Source organism: Dendronephthya gigantea, unplaced genomic scaffold, assembly GCF_004324835.1.
Source record: "Dendronephthya gigantea isolate DGI-Jeju-01 unplaced genomic scaffold, DenGig_1.0 000131F, whole genome shotgun sequence".
NCBI classification, from domain to species: domain Eukaryota; kingdom Metazoa; phylum Cnidaria; class Anthozoa; order Malacalcyonacea; family Nephtheidae; genus Dendronephthya; species Dendronephthya gigantea.
In genome coordinates this window covers 368899-393177 of record NW_021163141.1, presented here as the reverse complement: position 1 = coordinate 393177, position 24279 = coordinate 368899, and the positions used below count along the sequence as shown (strand labels likewise).

At 36.3% G+C, this 24279-nt stretch overlaps 1 protein-coding gene across 1 annotated transcript in view; it reads left to right on the top strand.

Annotated features, from left to right (window-relative positions):
- The window catches only part of LOC114536158 (intraflagellar transport protein 57 homolog), a 94157-nt gene extending 73775 nt beyond the window's left edge, over positions 1–20382 (top strand). Inside the window, exons 9-15 of the mRNA XM_028557510.1 lie at positions 5787–5858; positions 10190–10270; positions 16123–16173; positions 16274–16336; positions 17658–17724; positions 19805–19881; positions 20129–20382. Coding sequence (XP_028413311.1) covers positions 5787–5858; positions 10190–10270; positions 16123–16173; positions 16274–16336; positions 17658–17724; positions 19805–19881; positions 20129–20236 — 519 coding nt within the window. The 3' untranslated portion in view covers positions 20237–20382. The remainder of the gene's footprint in view (positions 1–5786; positions 5859–10189; positions 10271–16122; positions 16174–16273; positions 16337–17657; positions 17725–19804; positions 19882–20128) is intronic.
- Positions 20383–24279: the final 3897 nt, after the last annotated feature.

The window sequence follows — 24279 nt, the reverse complement described above, 5'->3', positions numbered from 1 at the left end:
ATCATATCTTGTAGCAGGTTTTTTTATGAACGAGAGAACAGGATGTGATGTTTAGTATTCCGTATTTTTAAGACAGGTGAATAATCGTGAAAATAGTCACGTAACCACGACGTCACGGGTCGACGAATAGTCGTTTCGAGGGTCAATAATGGTGTAGTAAATCCACAGTAGGTCGTACTCAAGATGATTGAATCCTGTTACACAACTGACATGCATGACAAGTTTGGTTTACAACTCGTGCCAGTTTGACGTATATAGCGAGTCGATAAGACTATAGCTAACGCGTCGTGTCGATTGGACATGTATGCTGAATCGGAAGCTCAAGGGAAGGCTAAGGAGAATGCAGCCTATGTTACAAAAATTCTAAACCGCTGCTTCAGATCTATAGGCCAATTTAAATTTAATAAATCAATCAATCAATCAAAACTTTATTTAAACACGGTGAAATCTACAGTATAAAAAGTGGGCTATAATTATATACATTCATTAGACATTTAGGGACAAAATTACTAAATACAACACAATACAATACAATTTAAAATACAGATATATAAACTGATTTACAAGATTGCCGTGCGAGAGTCTGTTTTATACGGAAAAAATGTTGTCAATCTCCCTTTTAAATTGGTTAATAGAGCATAATGCTCGTACATTTTGAGGTAACTCATTCCACAACACCGCGCCACTATAACTAAAACTTCGTTTAGCATAATTTGTTCGCGGTTTTGGTACAAATAAAGCATTTTCAGAGTTTCTCAAATTGTATCCTGTGCTGTGGAATTCAAATAAATTACGGAGATAATCCGGTGTTAAATCGTTAAGAATTTTGAACATTATTACAGCCTTGTGTTTTTTCCGGCGTGTCGAAAGATTGTCCCAACCTAGTTTAGTGAAAAGGTCGCTGGAATTTGCATCGTATCCAGATTTGGTAATTACCCTCGCTGCTCTATTTTGCAGTTTTTGCAATTTATCATTTAACGTGATATTTAAACCATCCCAAACTGAGCTACAATAATCAAAATACGGTTGAATCAAAGCTCCGTAAATTTTGAGGGCAGTGCTTGTATCTATGAACTGGCGTATCCTTTTAAGAGCACCAATTGCCGACGCAACCTTTTTGGAAATGCCTTCAACGTGTCGCGCCCATACTAGGTGCTCATCAATTTGTAATCCTAATGATTTCGTATCTTTAACTCTCTTGATTATCTTCCCGTCAATTTCAATGTTTATTTGTTCATTATTGTGTATCATTAACCGTTGACGAGATCCAATTATCATAAATTCCGTTATCACAATTAGGCAAATCGTTAATGTAAATTAAAAACAATAGTGGCCCCAAGTTGCTACCTTGAGGCACACCACAACTTATTTTAACAGCCTCAGATAGTTCACCATTTACGCAACATCTTTTGCCACGGTTGCTTAGATATTATTCAAAGAGTTTGATGCCGCTTTGGTCAACACCATATATTCTTAGCTTCCGTAAGAGAATGGTGTGATCAATGGTATCAAATGCTTTTTTGAGGTCGATAAAGACCACTCCATTGAGTAAGCCATTATCTATGTTGATTGACCATTTGTCCGTTGCTTCTAATAAGGCAGTTAATGTACTGTGCAATGATCGAAAACCGGATTGAATTTTGGATATCAAATTATTAGCATTTAAATACTCATATAGCTGTTCAAAAATCAGTTTTTCAAAAATCTTAGCAACACATGAAATTACGGATATTGGTCGATAGTTGTCCATATCATCTTTTCTACCTTTCTTAAAAATCGGCGTAACTCTTGCTAACTTCCATTCCGTTGGGAATATGCCAGTAGTTATAATCTTATCAAATATTAGAGTTAATGATGGGGCAACGATTTCAGCTGCAAGTTTTAAAAGTTTGCAGGGTATTTTATCCAGACCTGATGCTTTCTTTTCGTTAATCGTTCTTAATTTACTACAAACTGTATTTATTGTGGGGGGTACGTGTCAATGAGAATGTGGTTTCAGTTGGCTCAATATAAACCTCCGGTTCCACAGCAGATGGTGGTATATCGGATGCTAAATTCTCATCTACTTTTGCAAAGTGAGAATTAAACATTTCGGCTATGTCCTTAGGCGCATTTATTGTTTCTTCGCCAATTGTAATATTAGATATGGTCTTATGACTAGAATTATTACGAAAGCTTAATTCATTAATAAGTTTCCAAGTTGACTTTGGATTGTTCTGGTTGGTCTCAAGGTTATCAGTAAAATATTGACTTTTCACTTTTTTAATTTCATTATTCGTAGAGTTCCTTAATGATTTATATTGTTGCCAAATCAATGTGTCCCCAGTCATTTTTGCTTTCTTTTTCAAAAAATCTCTCTGGCGCATTTTTTGTTTTAATTGATTAGTTATCCAAGGGGATTTCTTTTTCCCAATTCTTTTTAATCTGAGTGGAGCATGTTTATCAATGCAATTAAGTAACATCCCTTTCCATCTTACCCACATTTCATTAGGTTCATTGCACAAATTTACTTCTAACCATTGCTGTTGTTTTAAATCTCCTATAAAGTTTTCTCTATGAAAATTTTTCATACTCCTTATTTCAACTAATCGCGCTTCCGCTTTCTTATAATGAACCTTATGTGTCATATAAACTAAAACATGATCACTTATGGAAAGATCAATTATACCTGAATTTATGATCTTTGTTAGGGCATTTGTAACGCAAAGATCAATTAGCGTTGAGGAATATGGTGTAGTTCTAGTGGGTTCTTTAATTAGTTGTGTGAGGCCAAAAATTTCAAATATATCATTTAATTTATTAGCATTGGCTGATGTTGCTCCCGGCATAAGGTCCACATTTATGTCACCTAATAGAAAGTAGTCATGATTCGTCAAATCTACCTTCTGTATTATTTTCTCAAAATAATCAAAGTAATACGTTGGCAGATCTGGAGGTCGATACCAAGTGCTAATTAAAAGAGATTTAGACCGAGGCTTAGTTATTTCAACTGTTAAATATTCTAAATCGTCAGAGCTTAAATCATCGAAAATTTTGTAATTAAGGTTGCATCTTACATAGAAACAAACACCACCCCCATGTCTCCCATTTGTTCTCCTATCTTTCCTTACTATTTCATAGCCGAGTATATGGACTTCGTTATCTCCAATTAAAGAATCAAGCTTTGTTTCGTTAATTGAGATAACATCAATATTAGATTCATTCATAAATATTCGAAATTCATCAATATGCGCAAAAAGGCTATTAATATTTAGTGAGGCCATAACTAGACCTTTGCCAAATGGTTTATAATTAATATTAGTACACTTACGATTTACACTCGGTAGCACAGATTCAGACTCCCGCACAGCAGATTGGTCGTCCACACTACCTATTATTGACGTGTTCGCCAGATCATTGTTATTTGTGGCATAAGTACTCTTTTCCGCGTCATATAACGATTTGTCTAACGATGAATTCTTTTCCTTGGCGTCTGTGGTATGATCATCCTCAGAAGCTCCCCCAGATGATGAAGTTCCTTCGAAAAATCCTCAACAGTTGGATGTGAAAGTCGCCGAAGAAATTTGATAAAATGGACAGCCAGGAGCGCTGATCCCTTTGTATTAAGGTGTAACTTAGAGCCATTGAGGCAGGATTCGTCTATGTTCTTATTTGCGATGAATGTATATCCTTTTTTCTTGCATAGATTGTGTAGTAATTTATTGGTTTCATGAATCTTTGTTGCTACGTCAATATCTCCTCTCGATACGCTTTCAGATGTATCTTTACTACAGCTCTTTACTTTGGTATAATCCCGTTTCTGTGTTTTGTTTCCATCTTTGAGGTCTTCTTGTAGGGATCTTGCAGCTGCTCTTAAACTATCGTTCTCAGTTTCCAGTTCTTTAATTCTCTCCCTCTCCGCCGGTAGAACTTTTTCACGTTGGACCAGCTTCAGTGAGGTCATCAGACTCGATATCTCTTCCTGGAGGTCCAGAACTTTAGCTCTAGCTTCGGACAGAGATTGGAACAAGTTCCTATTTTTCTCTTTTAGCTCGTTATTTTCCCGGTTAAGTTGCAGTTTTTCCTTCCTTAACTCGTTAACAACGTCCTCTAAGACCAGGATTGCATATGCTTTGTTCTCTTTAGTTTCTTTAATTGTTAAAATTTCATCAGCAAGAGCCTCTAGCTTTTGAGTAACACTCTGGGTATATTTCTCTAGCTTAGATTCAATTTCGTAAACTTCATTTGGGTTTTTGTTGAAGTTTGTACTATTTAAATTACTTGTGTAGTTTTGATCATTTAGCTGTATCTTATCAGTGTTCAGGTTACAGTCTCATGAGTTTGTATGCAAATTACTGTCTGTTGACTCCGAGATGAAATGCAAATTCCCGATCTTTGAGCTTTGATGTTTTACAATGGCTTCGCCGCCTGTTTGTGATTCGAGTAATTCGCAATCGCTTTCCACAGTCTCTCTCGTTTCGGTCAAGGGTTCACCGTCCGCTATGTGTTCAGATGCTGTCTTATTAGTTAGATATATGTCTTTGACTAGGTCTTTGATTTTCAGAGAGGCTTCGCCTTCGAATGACAATACTGACGATTTCTTCGAGTATTTTATTGTTATTTCATCGCTGTTAAAGAGCTTAGTTGATCCACCAGGTGATGTCCAGTTGCCTCTTAAGCCCAAGCGTAGCTCGGTAAAAGCTTTCAGATCTTCGAAGGAGCCATTCCATTTGATTTTTGATCCCTCGACTACGAGTTGATTGTTGATAGTAGGTTGAGTCGAAGATTCGCTTTGATTTATACACGCCATGGTGTAGGCAAATTAAAACCGTAATATGTACTAAGCCAATTGTAGTTAGAAATTTTTAACAGCAGCAATTACTTGGCGAATGAACGGCAACGGCGTAATCATGAATGTATTAGTAGTTCTAGACGAGATAGGCGCGTATCAATATGAAAACATTTGTTAGCACTTAATTTGAAAAACCACGCGTCAGGTTTATATTTGTATGGAACGAATCATAGAAGGGAAACCGGGACATTGCACCTGATTGAACTCTATAGCACGAACATGCAAGTGAACTGATCCAGCGTTCAGACTAAGTTCGGATTATTTAAAACAATACTTTAGCAAGCCTAATAACAGTGGATCTCACGAGAATGACGGATGGATTTTTGTTAAAAGTTAATGTCTTCAATCTGAAAAACTAAGAAATTGACATTAGTTAAAGGCTATACTTTTAAGGCCTCCTTGGCTATAAACATTTTAATTTGCATTTTGCTTTTCTACTGCTGTTATTCAGGAGTCTGGGAGAAAGTTTCTGATTTTGTAAACATTTTGATAAATTTTCCCTTATTCTCATGGAATCAATGTAAGCGTTTCTATTTAGAATATGTCAAGATCGTCAGATAAACGTTTGCGCTTTTCGCCTGCTCGAAATAGGAGTGTATCCTTTTTTTTTCAAGAATACATCGTGAAAAATTTGATCGGATACATCATGAAAAATTTGATATTGTTTACACGGACTCACCCCTCTTTAATTTTTGGTACTCTCTTTTTTGGGACTGAGTGTATAATTTTAAGAATTAAAAAGTACTATAATGCCCGATAGGCGAATGTGGGGAGAATACGAGAGAAGCTTGTAAAACACAAGGCGTAGCCGAGTGTTTTACAAGCTTCTCGAGAATTCTTTCAACATTCCCCCGAGTGCATTATTACACAATAAAGGCAGGAGACCAGTCGGGTCGAATGTCTGGTGTTTTTCTTTTCAAGTTAGACAATTTATCGATGTATTTTGATCATTTAGGACTGGCGAAACCATCATGAGCAAATGCAGCAACACAGTGAAGGGATTAAAGGAACATTGACTGAGACGAAGGTGATGTTGTCGTGTTAACATTTTTATAATAATGACAAACATTTTTTTAACCAGTTGACCCTTTCAGCTGAAACAGCCGTTTTAAAAAGTGCTACTAGCTTTATATCTAACCTGCATTTGCAGGAGTAAAACCTATGTGTCCCATGTATTAACTGGCACAGGATAATTTTTTCTACCATTCCTTTTACGTGCAGCATAGTCAGACACCGGGCGAAGTGAGTAAGACGCTTTGCCTATTTTACATAATTAAAACTAATTTTTCACATACAAGTTATGACGTTCCATTTCCCATCGTATGTATCAGTAGTGTTTCATCATGATTCCTCCTTCACTTTTTCTCAAAAAACGAGAGTGTCTTCTTAGAGGTTCTTTGCACGTTGCCCAACCACGGTAGGTCCTAGTCAGTCAACTCAACTCTTAGCCCCCCCCCCTGGATTTTTTTTTAAAAAAATACGCAAATAACGCGATAATTAAAAAAATATTTTAGGGTTTTACCCTCAGCAAAAAAATGATAGATTGGCTTATTTTATTGTTTCATTGTTCTATTGTATTGACTATTGTCCTCCAAAATTTATGAATATATATATGCAAAACCTTTATTATTATTGTTTTTATTCCCCTCGCTTTCTGACAAAATTTCCAGGACTGACTCTAAACACACAGTCTAGGCTCTACCGGAACTTTTAGAATTGTATTTCGTTTAGCCTAGGTAAAATACCGAGAGTTTTTGTGAGACAACTCGTATAGAAGTTTTTTTATTAATAGTTTAACAACCAAACTGATATTATTGCACCAATTTTAATTAACCTAGTTCAGCACCTAGGCAAACATATTTAAAATTTCAAAGCTACATTAAAGCAATTCCATCATGTTACTACGTTAAAATTTAGTTAGATCCTAATGTTATCCAAATTAGGAGAGTTTGTTTTGTAGTGTACCTTCTTAACTATAGGCTGAAAAAAAATCGATGAAGATTGTTGAAACGGCTATAAAATATTGCTATATAACATTATTTGTACTAATACTGTGCGATGTTACTAATTCCGCTCGGATATTTACACCCACGATGGGCACGATGTGCAAATGCGAAATCAAAGTCGTCCGCCATTATGCAATGGACCTCACGCCATGGACGGTCTTCTACCTTAAGGCGATTCTCCATTACGTCCGCTCCGCCCGCGCGGACGAAGCGTGCTTTGTTTTTCAGGCCGGTCACGGTCGCATGGACAGAATTTCAAAAGCCGCTTCGCCCGCGCGGGTGAAGCGGACGTTAATGGAGAATCGCCTTTATGCACATCCGCCAGAGTGAACTTCTAAGCTCTTGATTGGTCGAGACAAAATTTTGTATTTTCAAACATCAATGCATAACTGTCATTTTGCAAAATTTTAATGAAATTTATAAATTTATATTTTCATAAATAGACCAAATTTTTGACCGAATTCACCGTGTATAATGAAGTCGGAAGATTTTACACTTGATAATATTTCACCCGGCACAGCTTTAAAAAGTAATTCTTTTGCGATAAACACAACTTTACTATTCTCCAACGTATTTCACTATAAATCTGAATGGGCTATGTGATATACGACATCATACTTTGATTTATAAACTCCGGTTTCATAAATGACAAAAAGAAAAAGAAAATCAAAATATTCACGTGCAAAAACCGGTCGAAGCGTATAAACATAAAACTTTGGAATTTGTATGAGACGTCTGATGTTATATTTTATGGTCCTATTTTTGCCATTTTTTTACAAAATTATGAGGGTAAATTTTGATCACTGAGAAAGGAGTGCTCGCCATCATCAAGTGAAGCCAAAAACATGGCGGATTTTGAGCTTAGCTTACACCACATGGTCCTAAATGGCCTGGATAGTTACCGCTGACATAACGCGATCCAAAGACAAAAATTGAGTCATCTCCTTCCTGGTTTCTGATAAAAAATACTTTTGGTTTTCGGTGAATAATTTTTTCCTAATTTTTCGTTAAATAATAAATTAAAATTGTTTTTTCGTTTCCCGGCTTTCGCTGTTTTACAAATTAAGCGAAGATGTGGTCTCTTGATCTACTTGTGATGTTTTAAATGTTTTATCGGAAGAGAATCAGGTAATGTTTTTGAAATATTTTCTGGACTTTCTAGACTTTAGTATGTAACTAGTAGCTAAGTCTATCAAAACTTATGTTTTGAAATGCAAAAATGTTTACCAACAAAATATTTAGATTTCATTATAATTATTAATTCTAATTATTAATATTAATTATAATTATTAATAATATAAAAGTTTTATTACTATGTTACAGTGAAGTAGTTTTATATGTCAGCCTTTTTGGTAATATCTCATAATGCGATTCTTTCAAATAGCCGAACTTTTAGTAGAATACAATTTATAACTTTGTGGGTATGTGGCAGACTGTATATTTTTAGCTGAACAAGATATTCTAGTCACTTTATATTGGTTTATTCTGCCTGACCGGACATTGTTCAGGTTCTGATATAAAAAAAAACATTTAACAATCACTGGGGTGGCTGTTAAAGCCTAATATTTTCTTTGACAAGTTTTATCATAGTTTAATAGTTTTAATTTCTGTACCTTGTACTCACTTTGTAACTATATTAATAAAGGGTGAACTAAATTGAGTACAGTGAGACTTATCAGATTCCTGTTATTTTGCAGGAATAAGATGCCAATTGGAAAAAAGCAAGAGATGGCTTGCATCCTTTCATTCCTTTGTTTTGAAATATTGAATTAGAGCAAAATGCAATGTAATCGTACACACGAGCTGCTCATTGATTATCGATTATGCCATATTGACTTGATTTTAACCTTTTTTCTTACAGTTTAATAGTGATTCGAATAAATTAATACAAACATTGACTGAGCTTCATGCTTCTAAATAACAACCTTTCTTAATTTCCTAAACCATTCCGCCAAGAGGGCTAGTTAATGGGGATAATTCAGGATTTATAGAGAGTGAATAAGTCCCGTTAAATTGTGAAAGTTTTTTTGAAACATGAAATCATTGTAACTGCAGTATTAAAAAGAAAACCTACACCAGTTGGTAACATAGCAGCTATAATTTTTGAAATACAATTCTCAATATCTACTATATAAACATTGTCATAATGGACAATGGTTGAGATCTAAGGGCCTCCACAGACTAGGGATTTAGTTGTCGACAACTATTTGTGATCTACAACTATGTAAAATTATCGACAACTAAATAAGTCCGATAAAGGATTCAACACACTAGCGCTCAAATACTGATTTAGCAAACGAAATAGCGCGGAGATTAAAAGTATAGTCGACAACTGAAACAAAAGTTTTTACACACTAGAAAAACGCCAAAAAATAAGGCCGTTAACAACTATTAGTTATCGATAACTACGCAGTTTCCCTTTTCGAAAAGGGAAACTGCTGAGTTGTCGACAACTAATAATTTAGAGTTTAGTTGCCGACATTTTGCGCGACAGACTACGTTTCTTAGTTGTCGATAACTTTTAGTTGTCGATCACAAATAGTTGTCGACAACTAAAACCCTAGTCTGCATGTGGAGGCCCTCACTGAAAAGCTTAGCTCCGTTCGAATTCAAATCGCCAGTGATTACTTTTATGGTTTGATGGCTTGATTTGCCTGACGCATATCTACACAAACTCGGAATTGTCCAGGAGCCTTTGGCTCTGGTGCGACGATAGGCGACACCCATGGTGTGGGACCAATTCATTCGATGACTCCAAGTTCCCCGTCATGCTTTAGCTGCTCCTCTAACTGTTGACGTACGTGGAAGGGGACCCTTCGGTGAGATTGGGCTACGGGTTGAACCCTTTCGTCAATATGGAGTTTGATCTGGTTATCCTTTCATCTTCGCCGGGGTTTCAGTATTTAGCTGTGTTTCGAATATTTCATTCACGCTTTCCCCAGCATAAAGCAGCAAAAGAGCTCTTTGTCTTTTGGCATAGTCCACAGCTAGTGCCAGCATTTTTGAAGCGAGTAAGCCATTTTTTCCAGCGAGTAGCGACTGCCCCGTCTGAGTGAACATCAAATTCAACGAAATGGGGTAAAGCTACTGCTATAGCATTCGGTTTTTCGATTTATTGTTTACCTTGTTGCTTTTATGTACTGATCATGTTAGTGTAGGTACTTCCGTTCTCGTCGCCAGTGTGGTATTTTATATCGGCTTATTTTGCACGTCTATTACTTGTTACGCTTTTTACCAAAAGACGCTAAAACCCCCGTGGTCATCCGGGTTTCTCGTCCGATAAACCACGTGATTACAATACTACAGTTATCATCCATTTTAGTATTCCTTACACAGTATTATGTATTTTTAGGCCTATTTGGACAAGTTGCAATTAGAAATCAGCAAGACCCTTGAGAAAATTAGCAGCAGAGAGAAATATATTAACAACCAGGTTTGTGTGACGTTTTTGAAGTATTTGTTCTATTTAGTTCTGGTGTTAAACTGTTGAGCTTTATTAAATAAAGTAGGTCGATTGTTTTTATTCATGCGGAAAACAAATAGTTATAAGAGTGATTAAGTGCGCATCACCCATTTTTTAAATTTAAGAAATTAAGAACTCATCCCTTCAAAAGAATATAAAAGTCACTAAACGTCGAATGTATTATGAAAATTCAAATATACACTTTATAAAACCCTCTTGAAGTTAAAGTGAATGATTCAACATGGAGGTTGTCACGTTTTCTCTGTTGATATTTATATGACTTCACGTATAATTCGTACAGATTACATTTTAATGTAGATATAAAAGAAGATACAAAAATAATATTAAAGTTGTGTCCATTGCACCAACAACCATGAGAAGTATTGCTTACTTCATCTAACTATAATTATGTGTCCATTATCTCTAACACTCCCACTTAATATGTACTATAATTATACAGTTTTCTTATGAAACGTTAGCAACCGGGGTAATGAACTGCCAGAGTCAATATTGGCCGCTGTCATGTACCTAGATACCAACCGTACTGGGCAATACTGCGTTGATGATCGTGCAATATAAACAATATTACCTTCTCTATAAACATCAGATTTTCTCGCAAAATTGAATTTGGCTTGGTTGAATAGCACTTAGCTCATCAAAACGAAAGAAACCGGAGAAACCCAATGCACACAGAGTAGCAGTACGCAACTTTTACCACTGGCCTGCACCGCAACTGACATAGGAATAACAACACAAGGACTTTCTGCGGTGTGCACGCCCGGATTGATGCAGTTCTGACATGGCTTCATCGAAAAACGACTTATGACTATGCGCAGACTTATTATTATGAAAAAACTTTTGTTGAGGCTAATGCATGAAGGGTAAATCTGTAACCTTCCTCAATCACGCTCAGAATGAACCACGAGGCTCCAATTTCACGCCAGAAACTTACGTGCTTGCGAAGGTTTCCTTTGGGATTCATTGCAATCTGGCACTCATTAATACATTCACTCTCAAACTCGTACTTCAGCACACAAGCGTTATTTAGCTACCTCGATTGTAGCTACCTCGATTTAGCTACCATTCCTACACCCGTCCGCACTCCTGTGCCCGCCACCACCGTCGATGATGTTTCCAACAGCACCTCCAACACACTAAGACAAAACAATCAGGATTCCTTAATTCATCCGCTTAGTTTACCGTCGAATAATCAATGTGAATATAAACCTAGAGTACCAAAAATATGTGTATCAAACGTGAGATCCTTAGCACCTAAAATAGATGAAGTATCCGAGTTTATACCATACCACCATTGACTTAGCATTTATCACTGAGACTTGGCTGAAGGAATCAATTGATGACAGTGTCATTAGTATTCCAGGATACACTGTTTTTCGTAAAGACAGAAAGACAGATGACCATGGGGGCGTATGCATTTACGTAAATAATGAATTAAATAATTATAAACTTCTTGAGAATCTCAATTGCTGTGATTTTCACGAACTTTTGTGGCTCAGTATCAGACCGCATAGACTCCCTCAAGTTGTTTCAAGTATAGTTGTCGGCGTTTTGTATCACCCACCAGGAGGAGATAGTAAAACAATTTGTGACCATTTGTTCGAAACACTTACCTTAATCGAATCAAAATATCCTAATAGTGGCATATTATTGGCTGGTGACTTCAATCGTTTAAAAATTAACAGATTATTAAACCATTTCCACCTGAAACAATTAGTCAAAGCACCGACGAGAAATAATGCTTTTTTAGACCTGGTGTTAACCAACTTGCACGAACATTACCTTTCACCAGATATCCTATCCCCTTTTGGCCTTTCTGACCACAACACTATAATTGTCCGTTCATGTGTCAAAAGTCCCAAACTAAATAAGAAGATTGTTATGACCAAACGAGACTATCGTCAATCCCGCAGAGCTGAATTTGGTAGATATTTAAGTTCTATAAATTGGCAATCAATCATTTCCAATCAGATCAACTGTGAAGAAATGTGGAATACATTTTACAACCTGGTTTTTACCGGCCTTGAATTTTCGATGCAAGTGAAGAAATCCAAGTCTCCACCACAGATGCACCATGGATGAACAATAAATTGAAATCGCTCATTAAGAAAAGACAACAGGCCTTTGCTACTCATGGAATTAAATCGGCAACATTTAAAAAGTACAGGAATTTAGTTAACAGGGAGCGAAAGTTATGTAGAGCGAAGTATTATCAGCTAAATATTCATAGGTTGAAAGATAAAAACCCGAAGAAATGGTGGTCTGAAATTAAACGTATCTCCAATCTTGCAACCAAACGGAAACCGATAAGTTTAGCCAATGTTGAAACGTTTTCTAACCTTACACCAAGAGATCAAGCAAATTAAATTAACAAAACATTTCTAGAACCTCTCGAGGAATACAGAGTAGAATGTCCGTTACCAAAATTTCCGTTGGAAGAAATGGCAACCTTTCTAAACGTATCAGAAATGAGAGTGCAAAAAGCTTTATCGAAACTCCCAACAAATAGAGCATGTGGACCCGATAAGTTACCAAATTGGGTATTAAAGGACTATTCATATATCCTAGCCCTCCCAATCTCAATTATCCTCAACACCTCATACCGAGAGCAACGTGTACCTACCACTTGGAAAATGGCCAATATTACACCTTTGCCAAAGGCAAAAATTGTAAAAGATCCAAAGAAAGATTTAAGACCTATCTCACTTACCGCCAGTATCTCTAAAGTCGCTGAGGAATTTATTGTCGTTGATTATGTGAAACCAGCAATCTTGAAAGTCATCGACCCAAATCAGTAAGGTGCAGTTTCTAAAAGTTCCACTACTCTTGCATTAATCAGCATGATCCATCGTTGGACCACCATGACTGACGGTAATGGCGCCGTTGTAAGAACAATCCTCTTCGATTACCGGAAAGCATTTGATCTTATTGATCATTTAATTTTCATCCAAAAACTATCAGAGTTAGAATTACCATATAGCGTCATCAATTGGATATCAGACTTTCTGACAAACAGATATCAGCGAGTAAAGTTAGCAGATAACTGTTATTCAGAATGGGGCCCAGTTCCGTCTGGCGTGCCCCAAGGAACTAAATTAGGTCCTTGGTTATTCATTTTGCTCATAAATGACCAAACAGCAACTCAAGCAGATCTTTGGAAATACATTGAAAATACATATGGAAATACATATGGAAATACATACGAAGGATTCCATCAGTAACGCCCAAAATATTACAGATAATGTGGTTACGTGGTCCAATGCAAATAGAATGCAACTTAATCCGGAAAAATGTAAGGAACTACGAATGTCGTTTAATGCTGTGCCGAGACCTTTCGATTCAATTGTAATCAATGGAAAAGAGTTAGAAGTTGTTAACAAAATTAAACTCTTGGGTCTTACCATTAATAATACTTTAACATGGAAACCTCACATAGACGAAGTCGTCAAAAAGGTTAATAAAAGACTCTATTTTCTCAAGCAACTTAAACGCGCAAGTATTCCGTGTAAAGAACTGGCCGCCTTCTATACAGGGTGTATCAAAAAAAAGTTTACAGTTAGAAAAACGTCGCTAAATTAATCAGCGCGCAATGCTTGGTAAAACCTTTGGTGGAAATAAGTTGTTTGACGCCCATTGGTTTATCTGACAGCAGAAATGTCTCAAAAAAGAACCATTTGTAGAGTGAGAATTTTGTTAGCAAAAAGCACTTTTGAATGAGCTTGCGCCGAAAAATGACACGTTTAAAATGCAATCTGATTACATGGGGGGGGAAATATGGAACATGTTGTTTTAACTAACAAAGTTTCAAAGCATTTGATCAATACCAACGCGAACGCACAGCCGCCAAATCTTGGATTATTTACTCTTTTTCGTTTTAAAATGTCATTTTTAAAGCCTCATTAATTATGCATTGTCATGTCTTTGCACGCTAAGATTTTTGCATAAATTAGAACACGGATTTCCCCAAGGGACTTTACGCTTTCAAGCGTTGTTTAAGCTTTTTAACGTATAAAGCGTTTATTTGAACATTGTTTCGAACATTTGATGTTAGATATTATTAACAATATTTATTTACAATGGTGTTTATTTACAAAAATTACATTGTTCTGTTTAACTCTTCAACGTGACCGCCATTTCGTTCCAAACATAAACCAGCCCTACCAGTCATGCTATTAACAGCACGACGAACCATGGTTCTGTCCTGCCTTAGAATATCCATTTCGTTACGGATTCTCATCTCGAGGTCGTCCAGATTAGCCGGCGGTGTAACATAAACTTTAGACTTGAGGTAACCCCAGAGAAAAAAATCTAACGGAGTTAAATCTGGGGATCTCGGTGGCCATTCAACTGCATGGTTTAATGCAACAATTCGTTCTCCAAATAATTGTTGCAAGCGCTCTGAAACAATAATTCTCCTATGAGGTGGTGCGCCGTCTTGAATCCACCAAAGACGCCCAAATCGGCCGTTTCTGTTGGGCCCAAAACGCCGCATTCTGCGTAATGCTGGAATCACTTCTTCGTTCAGCATCTCCAGATAACCCTCACCGTCCAAATTCTGTCGAAAAAAGAATGGACCAATAATGCTGCCGTTACCCATTAAGCCAACCCATACTGTCAGTTTATGGCGATCATTGCTTCGCTGGTAGTCGAAGTCTAAAGGCTTTTGACCGCGTGGTTGGTATTCTCTCACATTGTGGGTATTCACAGTGGCATTCATCATGAACATTTGTGTAACAAGCTATTTAATTCCGCTGTGTTGGATCCAAACAATAAAATTCACAACTTGTTGCCAGAAAGGAACAAATCTAATTATAATCTAAGACATAAAAGAACCTTCGATATTCCAATGAGCCACACAAATAGGGTATCAAACTCTTTTATATATGCTATGAGTAATAAGGTCAACAAAAGTTAACCTATCTGTTCGATTTTAATTTTAAAGAAATTATTTTATTATCTTATATATTAAAAATTTTAATGGTTCTTAGTAATAATTATAGCCTTAATTTTAATGATAGAATAATTTTAACTGTAAAAATTACGTAATTCAGCCTTTAGGCTGCAAAGTAATTTTATTAAATACAAATACAAATACAAATACAAATAAGAATAAAACGAATATCACATTTGTACAGGTATTTATTTATAAGGTTCCATGTTGAGGCTATCTTTAAAACAGGAAAGGGTCGGAATGGGCGAGGAATGACCCATCGTTTTTCAAACCGGTCATTCGCCGCCCATTTTCCAACCATTCTCCGGTCATTCTCCGTCCATTCCCCGACCATTCCGTTCCCTTCCTCTATTCTCCGTTCCCTGTTTTATAAGTACCTGTTTCACAACGTTCTGAAGCGAAATTCATCCATTAAGGAAGTTAATTTCCAATGGTTTCAGTCCAAACTGAAAATATGCGATTCTTACTAACATTTTGTATCAGCCTCCTATTTGTCGTTTTTATCGATTCGGTTATGAAAACAAGTCATTTGATAGCTAAAAGCCTGATCTTTTTGAATGTGCGAAAATAGTCTGAATACTTTACGTACAATAGCGTCTTGAAGTTTTATTACCTTTTTACTCCCCCTGTAGTAAGTTGATAGTTATCTGTTTTTTATTACATACATTATCTTTTTACATGTTTATCTGCAACATCAACCTCGTCGTAGTTAAATTTCCTATGAGTAAATTAATTTATGTATAATTGGGTTTGGGTAACGCAAACTATGGGTTGCAGCACTATGTTTTTCGGTACTGTTTGGGTATTCAAACGTTCAGCTATTAGTATTAGCTAACGATTTTGTTTCTTTCAGTTGGAACAACTTCTTTCCGAGCACCGTGGATTACAAGATAACTTATCTGAGGTATTTTAAACTATTAGACAATGATATTGTGCTCAAACTCATAGACGGTCGAGAGAATGGAAATATCGTTTCAATTTTCTGGATGTTTTTCTACTTCCAGGCAAAAGAACGGTATCGTCAAGGAAGTGGAGGTGTTACAGGCCTTACCAGATCATTAGCCCAGGTTAGTAGAAATTCTTCCATATAAATTGTTGAAAGTCATAGTAGTCGATACTCAGTAACGTAGCCAGCCTGCCGATTTGTCCCGTTATGCTAATATTTTGGTGTTCACTGACTGTGAAAACAATAGATTTCTAAAGACATGAATAATTATAATAACTCGAAATTTACATACCGGGACAAAATCGTCAGGCTGGCTACGCCACTGTTAATCGCTGTATTCTATAGTATTTGATTGTAAAGGCGTCATAAATCGTAATAATTAATTATCTGGTATTCAAAACCGCACTGAAAACTTTGGATTACAAAGATTTATTAAAACTTATATAGATCTTTGTGTCTGCACATTGCGGAGCACTTATATCATCTTAAGGTGATCTTGCCTGCCTTAGGGAGCAAGATCAAGAGAGTTGTATGTTTCGTATGGGGTCAAAACACACGATAAAACTACTAGAGCAATAGGAAACGAAAAATCAAGAAAAATTGTAATCCTGGTTGCGGGCTGAAATAAAGGAAGCTTGATCTGACAAAGAAATATCAATGAGTCAAATTTATTTATGGTCATTACCTCTTGAGACCTTTTTTCATTTTCAAGTATAATTGTGCAGAAATATTATTTTTTGGAAAAGATAGGTGAAACAAAATGACCCATGCAAATTTTTTTCCAAAATTCACTAATTAGGCTAATTATCCAATATGGCGGCCGCTAATTAACACATAATTTCTCGGCAACTTATACATGATATCTGAAGAAACAGTAATCAGAATAAGATAAATGATATATTTTTGAAAAGCTTACAACACATCTATCATTTCAAACTGTTCAATTTTTTTATCATTTGAAACTGTTCAATAATGATTGCCACTTTCTCCGAGTACTTTTTAGAAAAATTGGCCTATAATTCATTAAGGGTGAACAGTTTTAATTGGACAGTTTCATGTGAAAGAGGATAATACAATTAGTAAAAATGCTAAATATCAAGCCTCTGCAGTGAATATTTACAAAATAGGAAAAGTTGAAAAGGTAAACTTTTTGCATAATGAGCAGTTGACATCTCGGATGGTGCACATTATTTTTTTGTAAATTATGAAACTTAGGCTAATTTCTCTATCCAGTGAATAATTAAAATTGTTTATTTGGTTTAGCTGGGTTGGCCTTTTTGTTGACTATTTTTGTATCTCTGGTTAATGATTAATTGTTATCCTGATTTACCTTTTCCAAATATTTGAATTTGCTCAGTGTGATAGGTGTGAGCATTTTTCAACTTACATTAAATGGCAAAATTGTGACTAGCCATAATGAAATAATTTGGCAATTATTGCAGATCTCTGAAGAGTTAGAATCTGTGAAAGCTCAAATGGATGAAAGAGGAACAAACATGACTGATTCAGGTAGATTGCAGTATTTTATACGCACATTTGATTTTTTTGAACACTCGACAACCTGCATTATCGTATACCGACCAAACTATATTGGGTGTTTAAAGAAGTTTAGGTAAAAATCTTTTAGCTGTACCCAAACGCATCGTTGAGAAAACCTGTTGGCATGTGGGAGTAGTTTGTGTTACACGACCCCTTTTTATGTTGTTATATTATATGTACGTATCTCTTCAACCGGGTCGTCGGGGGCGTATGGGGGACGGCTCGATATTTACAACATTACTATACAATGACGAGTTAGTTGTAGTTCCTTGTATCTTTATTTCTTTTGTAATTTGTGCGCCCCAGACCAAGTCAACAACTCAACTGAATAACCCTGTCGTCCGTGCAATCATATGGTTTACAACCATAGTGCCTTATTGTGTATTGTTCATTGTGCGTTGTGCATTATGCGAAGTGTCACTGTTTGCGTTTGTTAATCCCATGTGCACACCTGGTTTCGACTAGTGCATATCTCAAATATCCCATGTATTACATATCTCCGTCTTCCAGTTAAAAACCGAAGGTTTTCATAGTAATTAAAGCTGGCATAATAACCTTGTTTTGGTTCCTTTTCATATAAATATTTTTCATGGTGTAGACATAATTATAAAATAACATGTATGTAATGCGTGTTCTGATTGGTCGAAGCCCGTGTTTGGATCAAGCCATCCAAACACGGAAATTTAAAGTTTTAAAAAATTTAAATTTAAATTCAGGCCTTGTCGTTGTTATTTTATAAAACAATTACTTAATGGTTTCCGTGTTTGAATGCATGGCCGCGCCTAATTCAAACACGCGGGATGTTGCGAGAGTTAAGACAAAATCCAAAGGCAAGCTTATTTTAAATGCACAATTATTTCATATTTCCTTTCAACTCCTTCGTTTCTGAATCTTCTAAGGCGTCCGATGTTTGTTGCTAGTCGTTCTCTTCTCATTTGGAGTGACAGATGCCCCAGTGTCACATAAAAGAGATGACGGTATATGCTATTTAAGCTTACTTGGACACAAATCTTTTGGGGAACTATCCCTTGCCGTTTAAAGAAAAACTGGATTTCTTTGGTATTTTTGAAGATTAACGAATTGAAGTTAATATTTGCGTGCGTGAGGATGGCATAAAACGTAAATGGCATTTAATAAAGTTAGTGTCTTTGAATCTTTTTCCCCCCGCATAGTGCTCAAGCATTGAAGTTATAAGAAGTAGACGATAGAGTATACAATACCGAGTTTATTTACTCATTGCTCTCCCCAAACAGACGTGGATCATCCGGAACATTGTCACCATGAACGCGCGATTCTGTTTTGTTTAACAAATTCGTCTACATAGTTCGTTTAGTTGCTGAATGGACAGTTATAACGTGTCGAAACTATGGGTGGTCCAGACTAGATAAATCCTATTATAGGGAAACCCTATTATAAGTAACTTCAACCTGAGAAATTCTCACACTAATTTGGCTCTTCCAAGTCCTAAAGGAGAGTTTCTTAGAAAAAGTTTCAAGTATATAGTGCTGTTTGTCTCTGGAATAATTCTTAATTTATGCTTCCTCTGGCTCACTCCATTGCAAATTTCTGTGCCATTCACATTGTATTGTTTATATTGTACAGACTATATTTAAAATATTCTTTTTTTTTCTTATATAACTTTTGTATTTTTAATACTGACGCCTCCCGTGGAAATCAACCCTTGGCGTCATTAAATAAATGTTAATAACACTTATAATGCTATATGATTATTTCTATCGTACACTCTCACAAAAAATGCTCTGTGGCATGATGCTCTTGTGGCATGATGATGCGGTAGTTTTTGGGGGTAGCAACTTTTGAATCTAAAAGCTATAGCATTTGAATAAATTTCAATGCTAACTGTCCCATAGACTTGAGTTTGCTAAAGGTTTTTGCTACTCTCGCGCGCATCTCACTTTAAGGAACTAATTTTTCAGAGAGTATCCTGTTATCCGCCCTGATATTAGCCCAGAAACACACGCCATCCGGAATAAGATTTATTAATAAGGAATGTGTTCAGGGTTTATGGTATTCACTTTCATTTTTCAAGGACCACTAGTTCGCATTAAACAAGCACTGATCCGTCTAAAATCCGATGTGTCTCAAATGGAACTACGAATTGGTGTGGTAAGTGGTGCCTTTTTTAAAAGGACACTATATAGGCGTTTTTATATATAGCGTATAATCTTCATGTGTCTAGTGGTACTAATTTATAAGGCTATGAAATATTTTATAGTGTGAAGTAATATTTTGAAATGCTGTCACCTTTCCTCAAATTTTTTCATCATAGTAATTTTAAAAATCTCTAAAATTATCAACGATGAAATTTAGATGTCGGATAATTAGTGCAACTCTTGTTTTATTGTTTTTAAAGGTAGAGCAATCCTTAACAAACGCTCGCCTCCGCGATAAGAATGCTCTCCATGAAAACATGCAAGGCACATCCACAGAATCCAATTTTGAGGATTATAAAGTATTTTAATTATTAGCGTTGTTTCCATTTAAGACTATAATTAGACTTGCGATCAAGACTACAATTATCTGCTATATAAACTATAATCCAGTTGTTAAATATGTATTTCTAACTATTTAATGTGGTAACATTTGTTTATCGATTACACTTTTACTTACGTGGCGTGTAAGTGTCTTTTTTGTTATAAGTGGAATGCTAGAGAACTTATTCGGGACGTGCAGTTAATTCTTATCCCGAACTGCATGTTATACGTTTTTTTATATATTTATACACGTATAGTCTAATACGTATCATTGCAAAGAAAGCTTTTCGATGTTTTGGGGTATCACTATAATACTGCTTTTTAGTATAATTACAAAGGTGATTATTGAAAATTCTGGCCTCCGATTAGTCGAGCGACCTCTTTTCAAAATGGCGGCGGAAATGACAGATAATGTGAGTCTAATGTGCCAGAATAATTTTCTTCAGGTATAATAATGGCCATAGCTCTTTTCTCCAGCCGTTCCAAATCGTTTTTCAAGTATTGAGGTAGCGCATTGTAAAAAACCGGGATGGTATAGTACATGACTGATCTAATGTGTGATATGTAGAAGGAGGCCAAGTCTTTACATGGAACACTTGCGCGTTTAAGGTGCTTAAAAAAATAGAGTCTTTTATTCACTTTTTTGACGACTTCCTCTATGTGAGGTTTCCATGTTAAAGTATTATTAATCGTAAGACCCAAGAGTTTGATTTTATTAACAACTTCTAACTCTTTTTCATTGATTACAATTGGATCGAAAGGTCTCGGCACAGCGTTGAACGAGATTCGTAGAGATCCTTACATTTTTCCGGATTAAGTTGCATTCTATTTGCATTGGAATGCCACGTAATCACATTATCTGTAATGTTTTGGGCGTTACCGATGGAATCCTTCGTAGCAATTTCTGATACTGTCAAATCATCAATGTTTCCCTAAAGATCTGTTTGGGTTACTGTTTGGTCGTTTATGAGTAAAATGAATAACGAAGGACCTAATTTAGTTCCTTGGGGCACACCCGACGGAACTGGGCCCCATTCTGAATAACAGGTATCTGCTAACTTTACTCGTTGATATCTGTTTGTCAGAAAATCTGATATCCAATTGATGACGCTATATGGTAATTCTAACTTTGATAGTTTTTGGATCAAAATTGAATGATCGATAAGATCAAATGCATTTCGGTAATCGAAGAGGATTGTTCTTACAACGGGGCCATTACCGTCAGTGGTGGTGGACCAGCGATGGATCATCCTGATTAATGCAATAGTAGTGAAACTTCTAGGAACCGCACCATACTGATTTGGGTCGATGACTTTCAAGATTGCTGGTTTCACATAATCAACGACAATAAATTCCTCAGCGACTTTACAGATACTGGCGATACCTGGAAGTGAAATAGGTCTTAAATCTTTCTTTGGATCTTTTACAATTTTTGTCTTCGGCAAAGGTGTAATATTGGCCATTTTGCAAGCGGTAGGTAGACGTTGCTCTCGTTATGAGGTGTTGAGAATAATTTAAATTTGAAGGGCTAGGATATATATATATGAATAGTCCTTTAATACCTAATTAGGTAACTTATCGGGTCCACATGCTCTATTTGTTGGGAGTTTCGATAAAGCTTTTTGCACTCTTATTTCTAATACGTTTAGAAAGGTTGCCATTTCTTCCAACGGCAACGGAAATTTTGGTAACGGTTTTCTAGTCTGTATTCCTCGAGAGGCTCTAGAAATGTTTTATTAATTTCATTTGCTTGATCTCTTGGTGTAAGGTTAGAAAACGTTTCAACATTGGCTAAACTTATTGGTTTCCGTTTGGTAACAAGGTTAGAGATAATTTCAGAGAGGTTAGAGATAATTTTAACGTTTAATTTCAGACTATATTGGTACCTGACACGCCTAATCTATAGAACATATAGATTTTCTAACTTATCGTGTCGTACATGTCAAGTTGTTCATAATCGTGCAGAGTTTAAAAATATGGAACGTTTTTAGGCAAAGCCACAAGAGTCACAAGGGAATAACAGTTATTTTGCGCGGCCCAGACAACGTAATAAAAGGCAATAAAATTTTGTTGCGATCCCTTTCTATCCAGTTATAAAAAACTCGTTTTAGACCTTAACCCCTGTGAAATATCGATTTGTTATCGCTACATGTACAGTGTAGTAATATCATTTGATTCACGATCAGATTTGAGAATTCCAAAATATTCAGTACTTTCGGGAGTAGAAATATTTTCGTAACATATTCAAGCAAGTACTATGATTTAAAACTAGGATACATTCCCACAGAGCTACGTGCACGACGATCTTAGAAAGTTAGTGAAGCTATATACCGTTTCCCCGAGTTGTGAAGTATAAAATTTGTGACATGCCACAGGTCCAGTGTTATAACATCTCATGCAAGCAAATTCCATGTTCGCGTTCCGTATGTAAGCAAGCAAGCGTTCAGTTCTCCAAGCTGGCAACTTTTGTGCGAATAAATTAATCCGAACGTTATTAAACGTTTGTCAAATAAGTGCTTGCTATTCTACGGATTCAGCGCCTTTAACCAATGGAAAACTGTACTTTAGCGTTTGTTTCGTTCAGTAATCAGACTGCGTTTGTTTAACTCCTTCGGTGAATGTTTAACTATTACCACATAATTAGACCATCAGCAAATAGTTGTTAAAGGCCGTTCTCTTTCAAGCGAGAGGGGCGAACAGGGCTTGCACGGGAATCCAACCTGTAACCTCTCGCACCCTAAGGCCCGTTTTAGACGTCGAACTTTTCATGTGCCGAATCGAATGCAAATGAACTTAAACAAAGACTTTAGCTCATTAACATTAGGTTCGGCACATGAAAAGTTCGACGTCTAAAACAGGCCAGCGAGAGTCATACCACTAGACCACAGCAAGCCAAGAGCAGAACACGGGAAGAGTTCTTTTTCGCATATCATCGCTAACAATAAATACGATGTATAGCATGGAAAAATATAAAAATTCATGTCATATTACAAGGCAAGTTGCTCTGAGTAAAAAAAGACTTGTAGGAATCTTGAATCACTATATAGTTACCAAGAACAGACCAATCCATGGGTTTGAATGGTAGAAAATAGACGATTTTTGTAAACACGATAATAAACTGGGTTTTACATCTAGAGTCTAGAACGACGGAATTGGTTTTATTCAGTTTTAAACATTTTTACTTCGGAGCTGAACTATGGGGCTACACAAGAAGTTTCATTATTTACCATGCCCAAGTTTAAGGGGTCGGTACGTTACCTATAATTATGAACAAGCTTTGCTATTGGTTGATGATAACAATAGAACACAATAAAACACAATGAATTATTATAGAAATTGACAAGATGGCGCTCGGCCGTGTAGTTATGAGCTCTGTGATTTTATACTTTATTCTCAATTCTCTATCGCTATTTATCAAAGAATCGAGATGCTTACAATCTGAAAATGAGTTCAGCTTGACGGGAACAGAAAGAGCGAGGCTGTGCTCGATTTATTTACGAAGAAACGTTAACTTTAACATCTTGCAGGGGAAGACTAAGCCGAAGAGAAAGGGCATCGGTAATAGACTAAATTATTATCCTAACTCTATAAAGACGTTCAGATTAATATGTGTGTGCGGAGACGTTAAACTTAATCCCGGCCCAAGCTAAACGACCTAAGCAAGGGGACGGTCATGAACCTGGAGGCAGATGGAAATACCCGTGTGTTGAGTGTGCGAAGCCGGTCAAGAAAAACCAAGACGGGATTTTATGTGCCGCTTGTTCTCGGTGGTTTCATGCTAAGTGTGCAGGAATATCAAAAGAAATGTTTGACTCATACTATTTAAAACATCCGGATGATGATTGGGAATGTTGTAACTGTTCTATAACAAACCCATCGGATTCTTTCTTCGAAGATGAATCTGAAACTCAACAAGAAATAAATAATGTTATAAGTAATCGGCACCAAATTGAAAGAAACCCCATCTCCCTTGAGGAAGGTACGACGTCTTATGGCTCAATGGATAATAACAATGACCAATCAATTGAGT